General features: G+C 46.1%; 1 protein-coding gene and 1 pseudogene across 2 annotated transcripts in view; both read right to left on the bottom strand.

Annotated features, from left to right (window-relative positions):
- Positions 1 to 2885: 2885 nt before the first annotated feature.
- Positions 2886 to 7496, bottom strand: LOC139751623 (arrestin homolog; annotated as a pseudogene).
- A 5653-nt stretch (positions 7497 to 13149) lies between these two features.
- The window catches only part of LOC139751625 (uncharacterized), a 454545-nt gene continuing 450067 nt past the window's right edge, over positions 13150 to 17627 (bottom strand). For both annotated transcript variants that reach the window (XM_071667245.1, XM_071667246.1), the window contains exon 6: positions 13150 to 17240. In XM_071667245.1, the coding sequence (XP_071523346.1) occupies positions 13283 to 17240 (3958 nt within the window). In that variant the 3' untranslated portion in view covers positions 13150 to 13282. The remainder of the gene's footprint in view (positions 17241 to 17627) is intronic.

A 17627-nucleotide genomic window follows, 5' to 3' on the forward strand; every position in this document is an offset into this window, starting at 1 on the left:
GTGTTGGAAAAGAAATGTTTGAAGACAATATGTGGTGTGAGGTGGTTTGATTAAGTAATGAAAGGGTAAGAGAGAGATGTGTAGTAATAAAAAGGGCGTGGTTGAGAGTGCAGAAAAGGGTGTGTTGAAATGGTTTGGTCACATTGAGAGAATGAGTGAGGAAAGACTGACAAAGAGGATATATGTGTCAGAGGTGGAGGGAACAAGGAGAAGCGGGAGACCAAATTGGAGGTGGAAGGATGGAGTGAAAAAGATTTTGAGTGATCGGGGCCTGAACATACAGGAAGGTGAAAGGCGTGCAAGGAATAGAGTGAATCGGAATGATGTGGTATACCGGGGTCGATGTACTGTCAGTGGATTGAATCAGGGAATGGTTTTAAACAGAAACGGAACAGACGAGCAAACACATGCAAGTTCAGAGGCACACTCTTTCAGCACACGGGGTGGATGTCATTAGGACCGTAAGCTTGTGTCCGAGAAGCGCTCTTCGAACAGTCCGAAAAGAGATTACGGGAAGAGGCATCGGAGCATCGGGGGTGAAGGAACGTTAGAATCATCCAATGTGGAGTTAGTGGAGAAACGGAAACCAGAGTTGCTTTGTCTACGGGAGAGACAGCTATAGTACCGTCAGAACGGAAGAGTGAAGGAAAGATTGAGCGACAGGAGTTGTTACAGATGCCCTTAGCTAAAGACGAGAAAGCCGTATCAGTGGATGACAAGGTCAGGCTATCGCACCTCTTATGAATAAATGAACGCTTCGCCTCACGGATAACGTGCTTAAAGCGATCACAGGCAGTGATAAAAGCTGAATAGGAACCAGAGGAACTAGAGCCCAATATGCGTGATCCCTTGCCTGAATGACTTCATACTAGGAACGGTTGAACCAGGGACTGATGAAGAGGTCGTCTTGGAGGAAGAGGGGATCAAGACATCCATTGCCGCAACAAAAACCTTTGATATGCTTTTTGTGTGACAGAAGCATCAATACACGAGACAAAAATATACCCAAGGTAAGTTAGAAAAGAAGTTACGCACGTTATTCCGGTCAGCTTTGTTGAGGTGCCAGTATTTACGCTTCGAGGAGGCTGCTGGAGAGGGAGGTGCCGTTAAAATAGATACATTTGCAAGAGTTAGATCAGATCAACCAACTGGAGAGAGTTTGTGTACTTACAGCTGGATCGACTAGAGGTGAAAAACAAATTTAGAATATTAGAAAAGTTTACTCTAAATCATTGAGAATGGAGAAGGTGAGGACTTCAGTCCCTCCACCATCCGTATGGAAGGAATTCAACCATTTCCTATGGCGAACGTTGAAATCTCCGAGGTAGAGGATCTCGGCTTGCTGGTGAAAGGATATCACAGTTTCATGGCAAGAGTTTACTTGGGCGAAGAAAGATATAAGATATGTAGAGCAATAGGCGAAACAGAGGAAAAGCGTGGTAGTAGGGAGACACCTTGAATCACATAACATCAAAGTTTGGGGACTCAGGGTCCTTGAGGCGTGCAAAAAGTGTGTTGATGTTGGAATAAGCAAAAACACCACCATTGAAACGGAATCATGAGTAGAGATTAAACAACTGTCTCAGAGAAGTAAGATATTAGGAGAGGTACTATCTTGCTTCCGAACCTTGGCAAAATGTTTAGGTCAAGTCATGATGGTGTTTTCTTTAACGGTTTTTGGTATCTGTATTGAGGACATTTCTCTAAACGTAATAAGTTTTACTAGTGTAAGTTTATGTATTGAAAATGCCACAGAACATTCTTGAATATGGTAAATAAACATTTACAGTGCATCTCACTTGATTCTATCTACAGTTAATGAGGTGTACAGATTACCTATTTTTCAGAGGTATTAAAAATCCTTTCGCTCTGGTCAAGATTCCCAAATGACAGCATTGAGTGTGGCAGTAACTAGCGTAATATTTGTTACGTGCCAAACGATAATATGCTCGGTGCTGATTACCAGCATAAATCACCGTTATGAAAAGTATATATCTTACAGGCAAACTTCTGTTGACACTGGATGTCATGGCCCAGGCCTTAGGTGTGGGTTTGGTCATTAGATGACATTCAGTAAAGACACCGGAGGTTCGTTATATATGGTTGAACTGTTGATTAAACTAATCATTTGTCACACTGACACAGTATGCTGTACTCGCTGGTAAAGCTAATGGCTAATATTCTGGGTAGATTTTCTTCTGGTTAAAACTTCTTGGTGTTCAATGGCGTTAACGTCGTGTTATGTATTTCGCTTAAACATTTTCCATACGTGTGTTGGCACTGTGGTAAACAGTGCTATTGTAATATTATATGATTTACACTGTCCCACCACCATAATTATGTGCACTTAGCAAGATTTGTTATTCATTAATGTATTTGAGTCACCTGAGGATCCACCCTCTTTTAGGCATGATTAAGTTAGATTTGTACCGAGGCCTACTATGGCTGAAGCTGTGGTATGCTATACTTGAAGTGTAGATGTATCCAGCGGATGATCTGTACTCTAGCTGATTTAGGCTGTCCCATATTAAGGTGTAAATGTATACCGCGGATGATTTGTGCCCAAGCCTAGCATAGCTCTGGCTAGGTTGTCCTATACTTAGGTGTAGACTTAAGGTGTAGATTTATACAGCGGATGATTTATACCCAAGCCTAGAGGTGTAGATGTATATAGCAGATGATTTGTACCTAAGCCTAGTTAACATAGACTAGGCTATCCTATACTTCGGTAAAGATATATACAGCAAATGAATGTAGGTAAATTCAAGTGATGCGTAGCCGGCAAAATATAACATCACATTACAACAGGCAACAATTTTAGCATTAAGAATATAAGATGTATATGTTGGCGGTCCAAACTTTGGGTCTGTAGGTAAAAGCAAAAATCAGCAAATTTTTTTTTTATAAACAAAAAAATAGTTAAATAAAATCAAAACATCCCAATAACGAAATTAATCATACATCAATTAGTAAACAAAAGATAAATGAATTTGAAAGAAAGTGCGTCAGTCATGACAGTTTATTCTTCAGCGACGGACTGGCCGCGTCGGAGACGAGAGAATTCTTCGAATTCGAAGTTGTCGGTGGACTGCATTTTGCGCAGAGGTGCCTTGCTGGCAGAGGGGTCTGGGTGCATGAGCTTGAAGGGAAGGTCGGCAGTCAGTTCACCGCCAATGGCGCCACAGCTCAGCTTCACACGGAGAGAGTAAGACACTATAATGCCCAAGGCGTCGTTGACGTTCTTATCAGCTGCCACCAAAGTGGAGGATGCCAGGTTGGCGTCCTGGTCCTTCATCTGGCCATCAAGAGCGATGCCAAAGCGTTTCTGGTTGGAGGAAGCGAGGGGAGTGAGGGAGAAGGTCTTGGTGAGGTTTGCTCCAGGGGTGATGGGGCAGCCCTCACGAGACTCGAGCGAGGCCACAACACGGCTGAAATGGTTGTTAGTCATAGTGACCTCCACATGCTGGACCACCTGCGCCTTCATGTTCTTAACTGTCTTCTTGGAGGCGTTGTTGATCTTGAGGTGAGCGTCTACAACCTGTCCGTGGAAGTACATATCACGGTCGAGGCTGACCTCCAGGTTGAGCTTCCCTGGGGAGAGGGTGAAGCTCTTGGTGACCAGCGTCTGAGGCTGACGTGAGCTGGTTTTCAGGGAGGCGAACTGAACCCTGCGGACGGCGAAGCTGACAGAGTTCCTCTTGTGAGGGTTCTCCTCCTTCCGGTCAGCCACGTACAGCTTAAGGTCGTAGATCACACCAAGAGGCTGGCTCTGTTGATAATGAGAAACAACACACGTGATAGTAATAGTCTTAGCGATCTGAGTTTTCCGTTTAGAATAGCTGACTTTATCTCAGTCATGTTGATCACGTAAATCTGACTGAGATACGAGGTGAGGCGGTGGGAAGAGGAAAAGTCGAAGGAAGGAAGAGAATCTCACAACTTTGCTCTTCAAGAAAAGAAGGAAGTATCATAAAGGTTAATCCTCGTGTGACTTCTCTCTCCACTGAAACTGTGGAAAGCAGCAGCGATTTGCATGTCGCAGGTCCAGGCCTTAGTGGCTGAGACATATGCAGACTGTTCATGAGAGCACCGGCCGAAATGATGTCTGTGGAACACAGAGAGGGAAACTTGACACTAGATAGAGAAGAATGGTTGAAGTCCGGGCTCGCATGGGTTTGAATCCTGCGTGGGGCAGCGGCCTGCTTTTCACCCAGCTGTTCATCATCCCTTCATGGTTCATCGATAGCTGGGTACCTGGCTAAAGCTGGAGTATATATTGACAAGGTAGAGGGAAGATGAGCTAAGTTAGGTACTTCGTACGTAAGTGAATGAGACCTCTGTAGGTACTGAACAGATACTCATAACAGAGTCAACTTTAGCACCTGTACAAAACTTTTGGATTTAAGGAAGCAGATTTTGTGATTTTATATGTTTCCATGGAAGAGTAGAGAATATGGTTATACCCGGTATTTTTCTATTATTGCATGTTTAAATTACAATGCTTTCAAATATGGTAATGAGAAACGAGCTGGATTAAACGAAGTATAAGTTGAAATTGCGTTTTCGCCTAGTTAGAATTAACTAGGTAACTGCTCCCTCATTCTGTGATGTTGCTGCACAGGTCGTGTACTCAGAGAGGAAGTATGTACATTGTAGGGAAAAGAACAGGTATCAGAGTGAGGACGGAGGAAAACTGGGCTGAAGTATTGTCAGCGCAATAATGAACAGGTTTAGGTTGAAGAAAAACAAATGATCTTATGGAAAGAAGACAGATGGTAGGTGATATTTGGAGGTCGTTAGAGTGGTCTCATCTCTCAGCGATGGGCTGCACCAAGGCATGCTTCTAAGAAGAGGGAAGGCGAGCAAGGTTCAGTGTTCGCTCTGAGCCACACTCCCTATGGTAATTAGCCATTTGGCCCATATCCCTCATCCATTTCTGCCTGGAAGCAGTCCCCGAAGACCTTGTGTGAAGAAGACATACGAGAGGGTAAAGGCACAGTGGGAGGAGCTGGTGGAACTATCTCAGACAGAGTCAGGGGAAAAATCAGGAACCGTAAAGAGCGACTTTATCAGCTGGAGAATTAGATATAGATTGACCGGGTAAGGAGAGAGGAGGAAAGATTGATCTGCAGAGCTAATTGGAAGTGCTTTTAGCTAAGGATTAAAGATTTACCAGTTGATAAAATATCAAATCAGCACATTCCTTTTTATGAGAGCATGTTTCACTATGCGATGAATGGCTTAGCAATGAAGCCAAGCAAAAATGAGGGCAGAATAAGAATCTAAAAGAGGGAAAGAGTCTCAAGGCGCTCCGTCTGTGATGTAACAAGCAACAGAATAAGGGCCACCAAATCATGACTAGAGAAGCTAAAGATTCAGTAAGAGAGAGAAGGATGTTTCCCGCCATGATGATCTCTCTGCTCAGCACCGGATTAAGGTTCAATGGAACCATGGGCCAAGGTTCTATATATGGCTCTCTCATATTCTACAGACTCATAAGAATTCAAAAACAATTTTGGGGCCACTTAATATTTAGGGCCCAGGTAATATTTAGGCCTCCCTTCATACTTTATCAAATCATAAAATATCGTAAACAGCAGGATAGATATAGAAGCCACTGGGGTTCCTATGTAAGCAGAAGCTTAGGCTCAGGCCCAGGTGGCTCATGTGTTTATCCAGTACTGCCTTTGCTATATGGTCAGCACACACCCAGGCATCCCGCTCTGCAGAACAGTACAATGGAGTTTACTGGCCTGAAACACAGCTAAGTAACCGAGCGAGGAGTGGAAACAGGATGAGCGAGTTCATCTGGAAGTGATGGAGATAATTGGTATCAGAAAACCATAAGGGGCAGATATAATGCTTTAGAAGGGCACAGAGGTAAATATAGTAGATGGGGATGTTTGCTGCGTGGTCGTGACTATCATGGTCTCGTGCTGGGTGTTGGATTAGGTGTTTTACACAGTTAAAGAGGGGAAAAGAAAGGGACTTGACTCCACTGGGATCATTCAGAGCAGAGTCAAGTCAGAACTTGTTGTGTACATTGAAAACTCCTGCATTTCATCACATGAATACGAGGAGAGCAACACCCCGATGTATGAGGTCAATAGTCAAAGAAATGTACACAGCTGGAGAAACTAGGGGAAGGGAAATACACGAAGCACGAATGCAAAGTTATTCAGGGTGCAACTATAGGAGCTTTTACATGTACCGAAGTTAGACAAACATCGTCCCTTTAGTAGCAACGATGGTAGAGATGTGGGTTTTCAGAGAGATCAAATGGATAGAGAGCCAGGTCTAGGAGCGGTGGTGGTGGATGCGAGGTGGACCTCAGTCATTTGATGGTGGTCCAGGGGTCCCGGGAACCATTCAACCTTCCTCAACAGGTCGCACCTCTTCAACTTTCCAATCAGCTTGGACGAGCTTCTGTGTAATTTACGTGAATGGTTAAGGAAACTTGTGCATTAGAAAAGGCGCGTGAGCTACGTGTTTCCAGAAGTTATGTAATTCATTGAGAGTGCCAGTTTGAGGGTCGAGTTTCAGCAACCCGCATGCACCGTCGGCAAAATGGAAAGACATCAAGTCAGGTCAGGGAGGGGAACGTGACAGCACCGCCGTCGTTAACGCTCCTGATTTGTAGGTGGTAGTACCTCCTCGGTCAGTGGCTGCCTGGTACCTACTACTTGATGCATCTGATCTTAAAACTAATCTAAGAATACGACGTCGATGTACTTACGGACATATCGTCGCCGCTCTCGAGGGTGACTGAGCAGGGAGCGTTCTTGGGCAGAGCCACGCTGAAGGCGTAGGCGTTGGCGCCCAGCTTCTTGATGAGGCGCTCCTGAACATCAGTACGTTCCTCGGTGCCAGCGTTGGGAGCAACTTCCACGTTCACCAGCTCGAGCTTCCTTGCTGAAGTGAAGTCCCATGACTTCATCTTCCTCACGCCCGTGGCGGTACGTGACCGCCACACGGGCGTAGACCCTCCTGCCGCGGAGGTAGTCATGGTCCACGACCACCACGCCATCCACGGGGGACGTGTGGGTGATGTGGTCCACGAAGTCCCGCCGGCTTAGGTACGCTGTGACCTTACCTGGTTAGTGGAGTAGGGGAAATTAGAGATAACCTATACGACTTGACCTTTCTAAAAATCATTGACCTAGCCAAGGTATATATGGTCATTAGCTATATTCAGATGATATGATTTTGATGTGCAGCCATGAAGAAAGTAAAATAATTTGTGACAGAATGTTAAGATGGACACCTTTTGTCGTAACGCCTCTGTATCAAGTTGTTTACACAGGCAATGTGGCAGGAGAAAGTAGAGACGAAGCTTCGCCTTACCATTTGGTGCAGTCTTCTTGAAGACCTTGACGGCGTTCACCATAGAAGCGAGTTTCGTGGTTGACGCGGGAGGTGTAGCTTGTTATCAGCAGGAGATGTGTCCAGTGTGAACCTGTTGTAGAGGGGTACCGCCAGCTCCCTTATATATACCCATAGGACTGGTGGCCAGGAGGCGATGATCGCGTTAGGGAAGCCGGTAGTGAAGCCATCCAAGCGTCTTTTGTGCCAGTGTTTTTCGCAAACTACTGCACAATATGGCCGACTGGCAGATAACTGCTCATCTCTGCTTATTTACTTATTTTCCTTCTTCCTTCCTTTCTCGCCTACTTAAAATTCTCAAGTATTCAATGGAACTGTAAAGATCATGCGAAAGTAATTATAGATTTTTTGCAAAAAGATTTGGATTTTTCTTTTTAATTTTCATCGATTGCAACGCTAAAGAGGTTTTGATTTTTCATTTCATAAAGTCGTCCAATTTCTGTGAGATATTGGTAATATCATTAAGAAATAAAACGAGCAGACATGATAACAGGCAAATTTAATGAGTTATCATGAATAAGCTCACTGGATTCATGTTTGAAGTATCTCATAAAAGAATATATATATATATATATATATATATATATATATATATATATATATATATATATATATATATATATATATGGAGTGAGTATTTTGAAGGTTTGTTGAATGTGTTTGATGATACAGTGGCAGATATAGGGTGTTTTGGTCGAGGTGGTGTGCAAAGTGAGAGGGTTAGGGAAAATGATTTGGTAAACAGAGAAGAGGTAGTAAAAGCTTTGCGGAAGATGAAAGCCGGCAAGGCAGCACGTTTGGATGGTATTGCAGTGGAATTTATTAAAAAAGGGGGTGACTGTATTATTGACTGGTTGGTAAGGTTATTTAATGTATGTATGACTCATGGTGAGGTGCCTGAGGATTGGCGGAATGCGTGCATAGTGCCATTGTACAAAGGCAAAGGGGATAAGAGTGAGTGCTCAAATTACAGAGGTATAAGTTTGTTGAGTATTCCTGGAAAATTATATGGGAGGGTATTGATTGAGAGGGTGAAGGCATGTACAGAGCATCAGATTGGGGAAGAGCAGTGTGGTTTCAGAAGTGGTAGAGGATGTGTGGATCAGGTGTTTGCTTTGAAGAATGTATGTGAGAAATACTTAGAAAAGCAAATGGATTTGTATGTAGCATTTATGGATCTGGAGAAGGCATATGATAGAGTTGATAGAGATGCTCTGTGGAAGGTTTTAAGAATATATGGTGTGGGAGGCAAGTTGTTAGAAGCAGTGAAAAGTTTTTATCGAGGATGTAAGGCATGTGTACGTGTAGGAAGAGAGGAAAGTGATTGGTTCTCAGTGAACGTAGGTTTGCGGCAGGGGTGTGTGATGTCTCCATGGTTGTTTAATTTGTTTATAGATGGGGTTGTTAGGGAGGTGAATGCAAGAGTTTTGGAAAGAGGGGCAAGTATGAAGTCTGTTGGGGATGATAGAGCTTGGGAAGTGAGTCAGTTGTTGTTCGCTGATGATACAGCGCTGGTGGCTGATTCATGTGAGAAACTGCAGAAGCTGGTGACTGAGTTTGGTAAAGTGTGTGAAAGAAGAAAGTTAAGAGTAAATGTGAATAAGAGCAAGGTTATTAGGTACAGTAGGGTTGAGGGTCAAGTCAATTGGGAGGTAAGTTTGAATGGAGAAAAACTGGAGGAAGTAAAGTGTTTTAGATATCTGGGAGTGGATCTGGCAGCGGATGGAACCATGGAAGCGGAAGTGGATCATAGGGTGGGGGAGGGGGCGAAAATCCTGGGAGCCTTGAAGAATGTGTGGAAGTCGAGAACATTATCTCGGAAAGCAAAAATGGGTATGTTTGAAGGAATAGTGGTTCCAACAATGTTGTATGGTTGCGAGGCGTGGGCTATGGATAGAGTTGTGCGCAGGAGGATGGATGTGCTGGAAATGAGATGTTTGAGGACAATGTGTGGTGTGAGGTGGTTTGACCGAGTAAGTAACGTAAGGGTAAGAGAGATGTGTGGAAATTAAAAGAGCGTGGTTGAGAGAGCAGAAGAGGGTGTTTTGAAATGGTTTGGGCACATGGAGAGAATGAGTGAGGAAAGATTGACCAAGAGGATATATGTGTCGGAGGTGGAGGGAACGAGGAGAAGTGGGAGACCAAATTGGAGGTGGAAAGATGGAGTGAAAAAGATTTTGTGTGATCGGGGCCTGAACATGCAGGAGGGTGAAAGGAGGGCAAGGAATAGAGTGAATTGGATCGATGTGGTATACCGGGGTTGACGTGCTGTCAGTGGATTGAATCAGGGCATGTGAAGCGTCTGGAGTAAACCATGGAAAGCTGTGTAGGTATGTATATTTGCGTGTGTGGACGTATGTATATACATGTGTATGGGGGTGGGTTGGGCCATTTCTTTCGTCTGTTTCCTTGCGCTACCTCGCAAAAGCGGGAGACAGCGACAAAGCAAAAAAAAAAAAAAAAAAAAAATATATATATATATATATATATATATATATATATATATATATATATATATATATATATATATATATATATATATGGGAGTCAATCATACGCTATGGTTTAGGGAAATAATAAACAGGTTTACAAAATCAGAAGTTTTAATATATATTTCTCTAAATGTAACAGTAAGCACACAGCTAACAACATCAACAACAACATTAGACAGAGCACATTCGAAACCAGAGTTGCCCGCTGACCAGCTGCGAGCCAACCCATGAAAGAAAACGGGTTAATAACTTAACAACAAACCCAGAACAGGATCCTTGAAGTTTACGTTCCTTGTGTTAAGTTCTCTTGACAATCAATCAATATGATTCATCTCAGTCGTGAGTGGACAAGGATCCTGCTCCAAGAGACTGGCGTAGGGAGGCAGCGCACAGCACTATGCCCATGGGTTAATCTTCACGCATTACTAAGATTAGCTTAAAGTCTAAATTCGCACCAAATTGTGATTTCCGAGACTCATGTCTCTCTCACTTGCTGTAAGAGACGGCAAGGCTATGGGGAGACATGGTTTATATATGGCTACCCGTGATGGGCCTCCAGGAATTCTGGTACTGGTTGAAAGGTCTGGAGTATTTCAAAGTGTCCACAAATGTGATGCGAGTGTGGTCGCTCTTTCGGAAGGACGGGAAGAACACCTGCCCAAACGGATATGAGAGCGTCTTCGGCACGAATTCACGACCGCTCATGTTGTTACTTATCTGTACGGAGGGTCGGAACGCCTTACGCGCCATGGACTGCTGGCGATAATCTGTTTTTTCCCTCTGTTCCTTTCTCGGCACGGGAGTGACGTATAACTTCTGGTTTGCACGATCTATGTGGCGGGTGGTGCGAATGGCCTCGGCAGCTGCTGGTGGGAGATAGTGTTGCTCTAGTGGCAGCACTACGCCACCAGGCACCGCGGTGCCGACGCTGTTGCCATTGATTAAGACGATCTGGTCTCCCTGCTGATGGTTTGGCTGTAGCTCAGACGAAGTGGGAGGAGACTGGGGCAGAACAGGGGATGATGATGACGGTTTTGCTGAGAAAGATAATGAAATGGCCGGGGAGATAGAAACTCCAGATGGAGGGGGTGATGATATCAGTGATCCAAGAGACGAAGATACAACTGTTGCGGGAGAATAAGGAACTAATGACGCTCCGGAGGAAGGAGAGGAAGATGAAGACGATGTAGGGGAGGAAACAGGCGAGGGAATGGAAACAGATTGCGTGTTCGGAGAGATGCTAGTGTGAGACAGCTGGACGGATGCGGGGCTGGATGACGCTGATGATGAGGAACTGTGATTGATAAGGGAGGAACTGGGGAGACTCTGGGCCAATGGAGAGGAACCTGTGAGTGTTGAGGGGGATGGTGGAGACGAGAGGATGGCGTTGTTTTTAACTTGTGAGACATCGTTTACTGGAGGAAGATACTCCTGCTGTAGGATCGAGGGGTTCTGATTTACCGGGAAAGTGAAGGTGGACTGGTCATCTCTGGTGACGGGGGCCACGACCTCCTGCGTAAGGCTGTTGGTCAGGGAGACGGGAGCTGGGGACAAGAAGGTCTGAGCCAAGTCTTCGCGGTCGGAATCGCCGAAGACAATTAAAATCTGCTGCACGTTGCCTTGTGAGCTATCAGGAGGTTGATGGAGTGAACTCATGAACGGGCGGAACATACGTTCGTTCAGGGAGGAGGTCAAATGGTGCGGTGGTAGGATCGCCTGTGGTGACACTCGTACCCAAGTCATTTCTACCACCTTCAGCATTACCAGACAAAACGTTGATACCTTGAGGTCCGATGCTACCAGATCTGACAGAGTCCGTGGGCACGGCGGGTGCTCCTGCCTGGTACTCACTGGTCTGGGTGTTAGCACCTGTTCCTGAACGAAGGCCGATGACTTCAGTACTCTCGGTGGTAGTAGGCAGCAGCCCAGACGCAAGAGGACTCCTGTTGGCCTCGAAAGGCTCATTTCGGACAGCAGGTCCCTGGGGGCCTTCGTGAATGTTGTTAGCTAGGGTTACGGAAGTTAGTAGAGGGACAGCATTCGAAGATGGATTCTCATAGTTGCTGCCTTCGACATTTTCGATGCCAAAAGTATTTTGACTGATAATATTGCTCTTCAGTTGTCCTTGGCTGGTCTGGAAGTGTCCCTGGCTGCTCTGCAGCTGTACCTGGTTGCTTTGGAACTGTCCCTGACCACTTTGGAATTGTTCTTGGCTGTTCTGGGATTGTTCCTGTCCGCTCTGATATTGTCGATGGTCGCCCTGCAACTGTACGTCGCGGCTCTGGAACTGTCCCTGACCACTCTGGAACTGTCCCTGTCCACTCTGGAACTGTCCCTGACCACTCTGGAACTGTCCCTGTCCACTCTGGAACTGTCCCTGTCCACTCTGGAACTGTCCCTGACCACTCTGGAACTGTCCCTGTCCACTCTGGAACTGTCCCTGACCACTCTGGAACTGTCCCTGACCACTCTGCAGCTGTTCCTGGCCACTCTGCACTTGATTTTGAATGCTCTGATACTGAGCCTCATTGCCCTGGAAGTGCACCTGGTTGTTCTGGAACTGGTCTTGGTTATTTTGGTTCTGGTTCTGGTTGGCCTGGAGTTGGTTCTGGTTGTCTTGCACTTTGTTCTGGTTGGTCTGGATTTGTCTTTGATTGTCTTGGTATTGATTCTGATTTTGTTGGAGTTGGTTCTGTTCGGTCTGGAACTGGTTCTGGTTGGCCTGGAATTGACCTTGAGTGTGGAAGTCACTCCGGATACTTTGGAACTGGTCTTGGTTCTGGAGCTGAACGGGACTGGTAACTGGTAACGAGACTTCATCCGTCAGGAGTACCTCATTACTCTGGGACTTGTCTGAACTGGATAAACCTGCACTCTTCAGGGAAACGTGAACACTTGGTCTCTCAATATTCGTCTGGTGCTCTACATTCTCGCGGCCTGCAGGGATGCCGGTCTGGTCGCCAAGAATATCATTGCCACTCGAGGTATCTATGTTGCCCTCGGACTGATAAGAGGCGCTATTCTGGAAACCATTACCTTGAGAGCTAATGGCGTCAGGGGAACCCTGGTTGTCAATCAGAAGGACTTCACCTCCAGTGCTTTCGATCCGAGCATCAAAACCCTCAGAGATCTCTCGGCTGCTGGACCCAGTACTGGAGTGTAGGGCAGTACCGACGCTGGGGACGGAGGACAAGCCTACAGCCGGTACGGGATAACTATATTGTTGTCCATCCAGCTCCTGGCGACCTGAATCTTGTCGTTGCTGATCCTCGCCGATGGTTCTGCTCTGGTCAACGTCATTTTGACGAAAATCGTTTGGATCCGTCCCAAAGCTATTTCCAATGACCTGACCAGCAGCGGAGTCACTCTGACTTGAGGCACTTAAATCTGTTTGGCCCGAGACGTAATCATTTTGACCCTTGGTGAGGAATGAGGTTAGTCTGTATTCTATGAGAACTTAATTCACTTTTCACCTGACCTGACTGGTAACTTTGCCCTTGGCCTGGACCAGATCCTGATTGTCTCCCTGATTGCCCCTGACCTGAGGCAAATCCTCCTTGTCCTTGGTCAACACCAACTTTCCCCTCACTTGAGCTTGGCCTATTTTGTCCCTGAGTTGACTGGTAATGTTGACCCTGACTTGAGCCAAGTCCTCCTTGCTCCTGACCCGTGCCAAATACTCTCTGACTCTGACCGAAGCCAAATATTCTCTGACCCTGACCTAAGCCAAATATTCCTTGACGCCGACCTGAGTTAAATACTCTTTGACCCTGACCTGAGCCAAAGCCTGCTTGATCCTGACCTAAACCTAATCCTCTCTGATCATGACCTGAGCTTAATTCCCCTTGACCCTGAGCTGAGCTTAATCCTTCTTGATTTTGACTTGAACCTAATCCTCCTTGACCCTGACCTGAGCCTAATCCCGATTGATCCTGACCTGAGCCTAATCCTTCTTGATCCTGACCTGAGCCATAGACTCCTTGACCCTGGCCTGAACCAATCACTCCTTGACCCTGACTTAAGGCAATCCGTTCTTGTCCCTGGCCAAGTACTTCTTGCTCTTGTTTAGCACCAAGTTCAATTTGTTCTTGACCTGATTGGTAATCTTCCTCTCGACCTGAACCACTATGATCTGAGCCTAATCCTCCTTGACCCTGACTTAATCTGGATCCTTGTCCCTGACCTGACTGATGATCTTGCCCTTGACCTGGACCAGTTCGCCCTTTTTCTTGGTCAGAACAGTATTCTTCTCCTTGACCTGACAAGTTGTCTTGCACTTGATCTACACCAAATCTTCCATGTCCTTGACCTAGATCGAAGTCTATTTGTGCTTCGTTTGACTGCTCGCTTCTCCTCTGACTTCCCTGAGATCCTCTGTGTATTTCATCTGATTGGTAGTCTCTTTCCTGACCTGCGTCAAAGTCTCCTTGTCCTTGTTCTGATAGATAGTTTTGTCCCTGGCCTAGAGTAGTTCTTAATTGTTCTTGACCTGACTGGGAGTCTTGCCCTTGGCCTGAAGTACTTCTCAATTGACCTTGACCTGATTGGTAGTCTTGCTCCTGGCCTGAAGTAGTTCTTAATTGCTCTTGGCCAGATTGGAAGCCTTGCCTCTGGCTTGAAGTACTTCTTAATTGCTCTTCATTTGATTGGAAACCTTGTCCCTGGCTTGAAGTAGTTCTTGATTGCCCTTGACCTGATTGGTAGTCTTGCCCCTGGCCTGAAGTAGTTCTTAATTGCTCTTGGCCTGATTGGAAGCCTTGTCCCTGGCTTGAAGTAGTTCTTGATTGCCCTTGACTTGATTGGTAGTCTTGCCCTTGGCCCGAAGTAGTTCTCAATTGCTCTTGGCCTGATTGGAAGCCTTGTCCCTGGCTTGAAGTAATTGTTGATTGCCTTTGACCTGACTGGTAGTCTTGCCCTTGGCCTGAAGTAGTTCTCAATTGCTCTTGGCCTGATTGGAAGCCTTGTATCTGGCTTGAAGTAGTTCTTGATTGCCCTTGGCCAGAAGTAGCTCTCAATTGCTCTTGGCCTGATTGATAGCCTTGTCCCTGGCTTGAAGTAGTTCTTGATTGCCCTTGACCTGATTGGTAGTCTTGCTCTTGGCCTGAAGTAGTTCTCAATTGCTCTTGGCCTGATTGGAAGCCTTGTCCCTGGCTTGAAGTAGTTCTTGATTGCCCTTGACCTGATTGGTAGTCTTGCCCTTGGCCTGAAGTAGTTCTCAATTGCTCTTGGCCTGATTGGAAGCCTTGTCCCTGGCTTGAAGTAATTGTTGATTGCCTTTGACCTGATTGGTAGTCTTGCCCTTGGCCTGAAGTAGTTCTCAATTGCTCTTGGCCTGATTGGAAACCTTGTCCCTGGCTTGAAGTAGTTCTTGATTGCCCTTGACCTGATTGGTAGTCTTGCTCTTGGCCTGAAGTAGTTCTCAATTGCTCTTGGCCTGATTGGAAGCCTTGTCCCTGGCTTGAAGTAGTTCTTGATTGCCCTTGACCTGTTTGGTAGTCTTGCCCCTGACCTGAAGTAGTTCTCAATTGCTCTTGGCCTGATTGGAAGCCTTGTCCCTGGCTTGAAGTAGTTCTTGATTGCCCTTGACCTGATTGGTAGTCTTGCTCTTGGCCTGAAGTAGTTCTCAATTGCTCTTGGCCTGATTGGAAGCCTTGTCCCTGGATTGAAGTAGTTCTTGATTGCCCTTGACCTGATTGGTAGTCTTGCCCCTGGCCTGAAGAAGTTCTCAATTGCTCTTGGCCTGATTGGAAGCTTTGTCCCTGGCTTGAAGTAGTTCTTATTTGCCCTTGACCTGATTGGTAGTCTTGCCCCTGACCTGAAGTAGTTCTCAATTGCCCTTGACCTGATTGGTAGTCTTGTCCCTGGCTTGAAGTAGTTCTTGATTGCCCTTGACCTGATTGGTGATCTTGCCCTTGGCCTAAAGTAGTTCTTGATTGCCCTTGATCTGATTGGTAGTCTTGTCCCTGGCCTGCAGTATTTCTTTGTTGTCCTTGACCTGATTGGTGGTCTTGTTTCTGGCCTGAACCAGTTCCGAATTGTCCTTGATCTGCAGTAAATCCTCCCTGTTCTTGACCTGAACCAGTTCCTCCTTGGCTCCGATCTGAACCAAATCCTTCCTGGCCTTGATCTGTCTGGTAGCCCTGTCCTTGTCCTGATTCCAGTCGGCCTCGTACTTGATCTGACTGATGGTCTGATCTCTGGCTCAGAGTTAACCCTCCTTGTCCTTGTCCTGACACGAGCTCTCTTTGTTCGGGACCTGAATCATACCCTTGACCTTGACCTGAAACAGGCTCTTCCTGAACAGAGCTAAACTGTCCTTGACTAGGACGAAATCCTCCTTGTATCTGACTTGGGACGAATCCTCCTTGTCCTTGACCTAAATCAAATCCTCGTTGACCTTGGCCTGGACCAAATCCCCCTTGACCTTGACCTTGACCTAAATCTCTTTGTCCTTGACCAGCAACCAGGTCACCTTGTCCTTCGTACTCTCCTTGACCTGAGCCAAATCCATTTTGTAGTTGATCTGAAGCAAATCCTCTTTGATTTTGACCTGATGATAATTCCTCTTGTCCGTGACTTGGGCCTAATCTCCCTTGTTTTTGATCTGAATCAATTTCTGAAGCAAAGTGTCCCCGTGTTGAACCCTGTTGCCCTTGACCTGAAACAAGCCGCCCCTTTTCTGAAGCTAACCCCTCTCGTCCCTGGCCAACAGCACCGTGCCCACTCTGCTCCTGATCTGGCAATTGACCTTGAGGTAAGCTGAGACCCCTGTGAGCATCCCCGGTACCGGATCCACTTTGCTCGAGACCAGGACCGAGTTTAGTCTGACTCTCGCTTCGAAGAAAGCCCCTTGTCCCTGAATCAAACCCGCTCTGACTGATACTGTTCCCAAGTAAATCTGGTGATTCGAAATCACTCTGTCCAACATTAGTTCCCGGTATTTTTTCACTAGCTGGTCTGCCACGAACCGAATCAGGTCTAATGGCTGTTGAACCAAGATTTCTCCCTGATAAACCGGGTTGTCTTCCTTCTGAAACAGGTTCTCTTCTCGCTGAATCTGGTTGTCCATCTCCTGAGCGAGGCGCCCCAACGGATGATAGGCCGCCTCTCTGCGCAGACGAAGGCGCAGGAAGAGATGGGACACCAGCGAATATATCGGCGTTGATGCTGTAGTAGGTCGGCGCGAGGGAACAGTCAAAACTGTACCACCAGACGCAGACGAGGTACTGCTGGTTGAATATGGTGCCATTAGGGCAGAGGAAGGAATGCCGTCTAAAACTGCGACCCAGAGCCTCGCAGATGTGGAATACCTGGCACTCTGTGTCCTGGTCAGCGTAGTAGCCCGGCGCCTGCTGGTCCTCGCATCTGTAGAGGGTCAGACAATCGGACAACGTCAGTATGGAATGCAAGTTAGGATATTCACAGTGTAAAATGCAGCAGTTGGGTAAGCTGCAAAAGGGAAAAGATTATTTCAGTCTTTCAGGGATGTTCATAGCTGTCTAATGATTACTGTTCCATGGATCAAGGAACTGGCGTGATGAAAATATGGGGATAAATGATCAACCTGCGAAAAATGGTAAACGTCATAGCTATTATTGTTCTTATAAAGATCTGGCGGGTATCTAGGCAAGAGTAAGGTCTCTGGGTTAGATCAGAGAGAGAAGCGACTGGCAGGAAATTTTAAGAGTTCGGGTCCTTGAGGTTAGTACAGCTTGGGTTAGAGTTATCAGTGATATGATTGTCACTTGTGGG

This window comes from Panulirus ornatus, chromosome 11, assembly GCF_036320965.1.
Source record: "Panulirus ornatus isolate Po-2019 chromosome 11, ASM3632096v1, whole genome shotgun sequence".
Classification (NCBI taxonomy): Eukaryota; Metazoa; Arthropoda; class Malacostraca; order Decapoda; family Palinuridae; genus Panulirus; species Panulirus ornatus.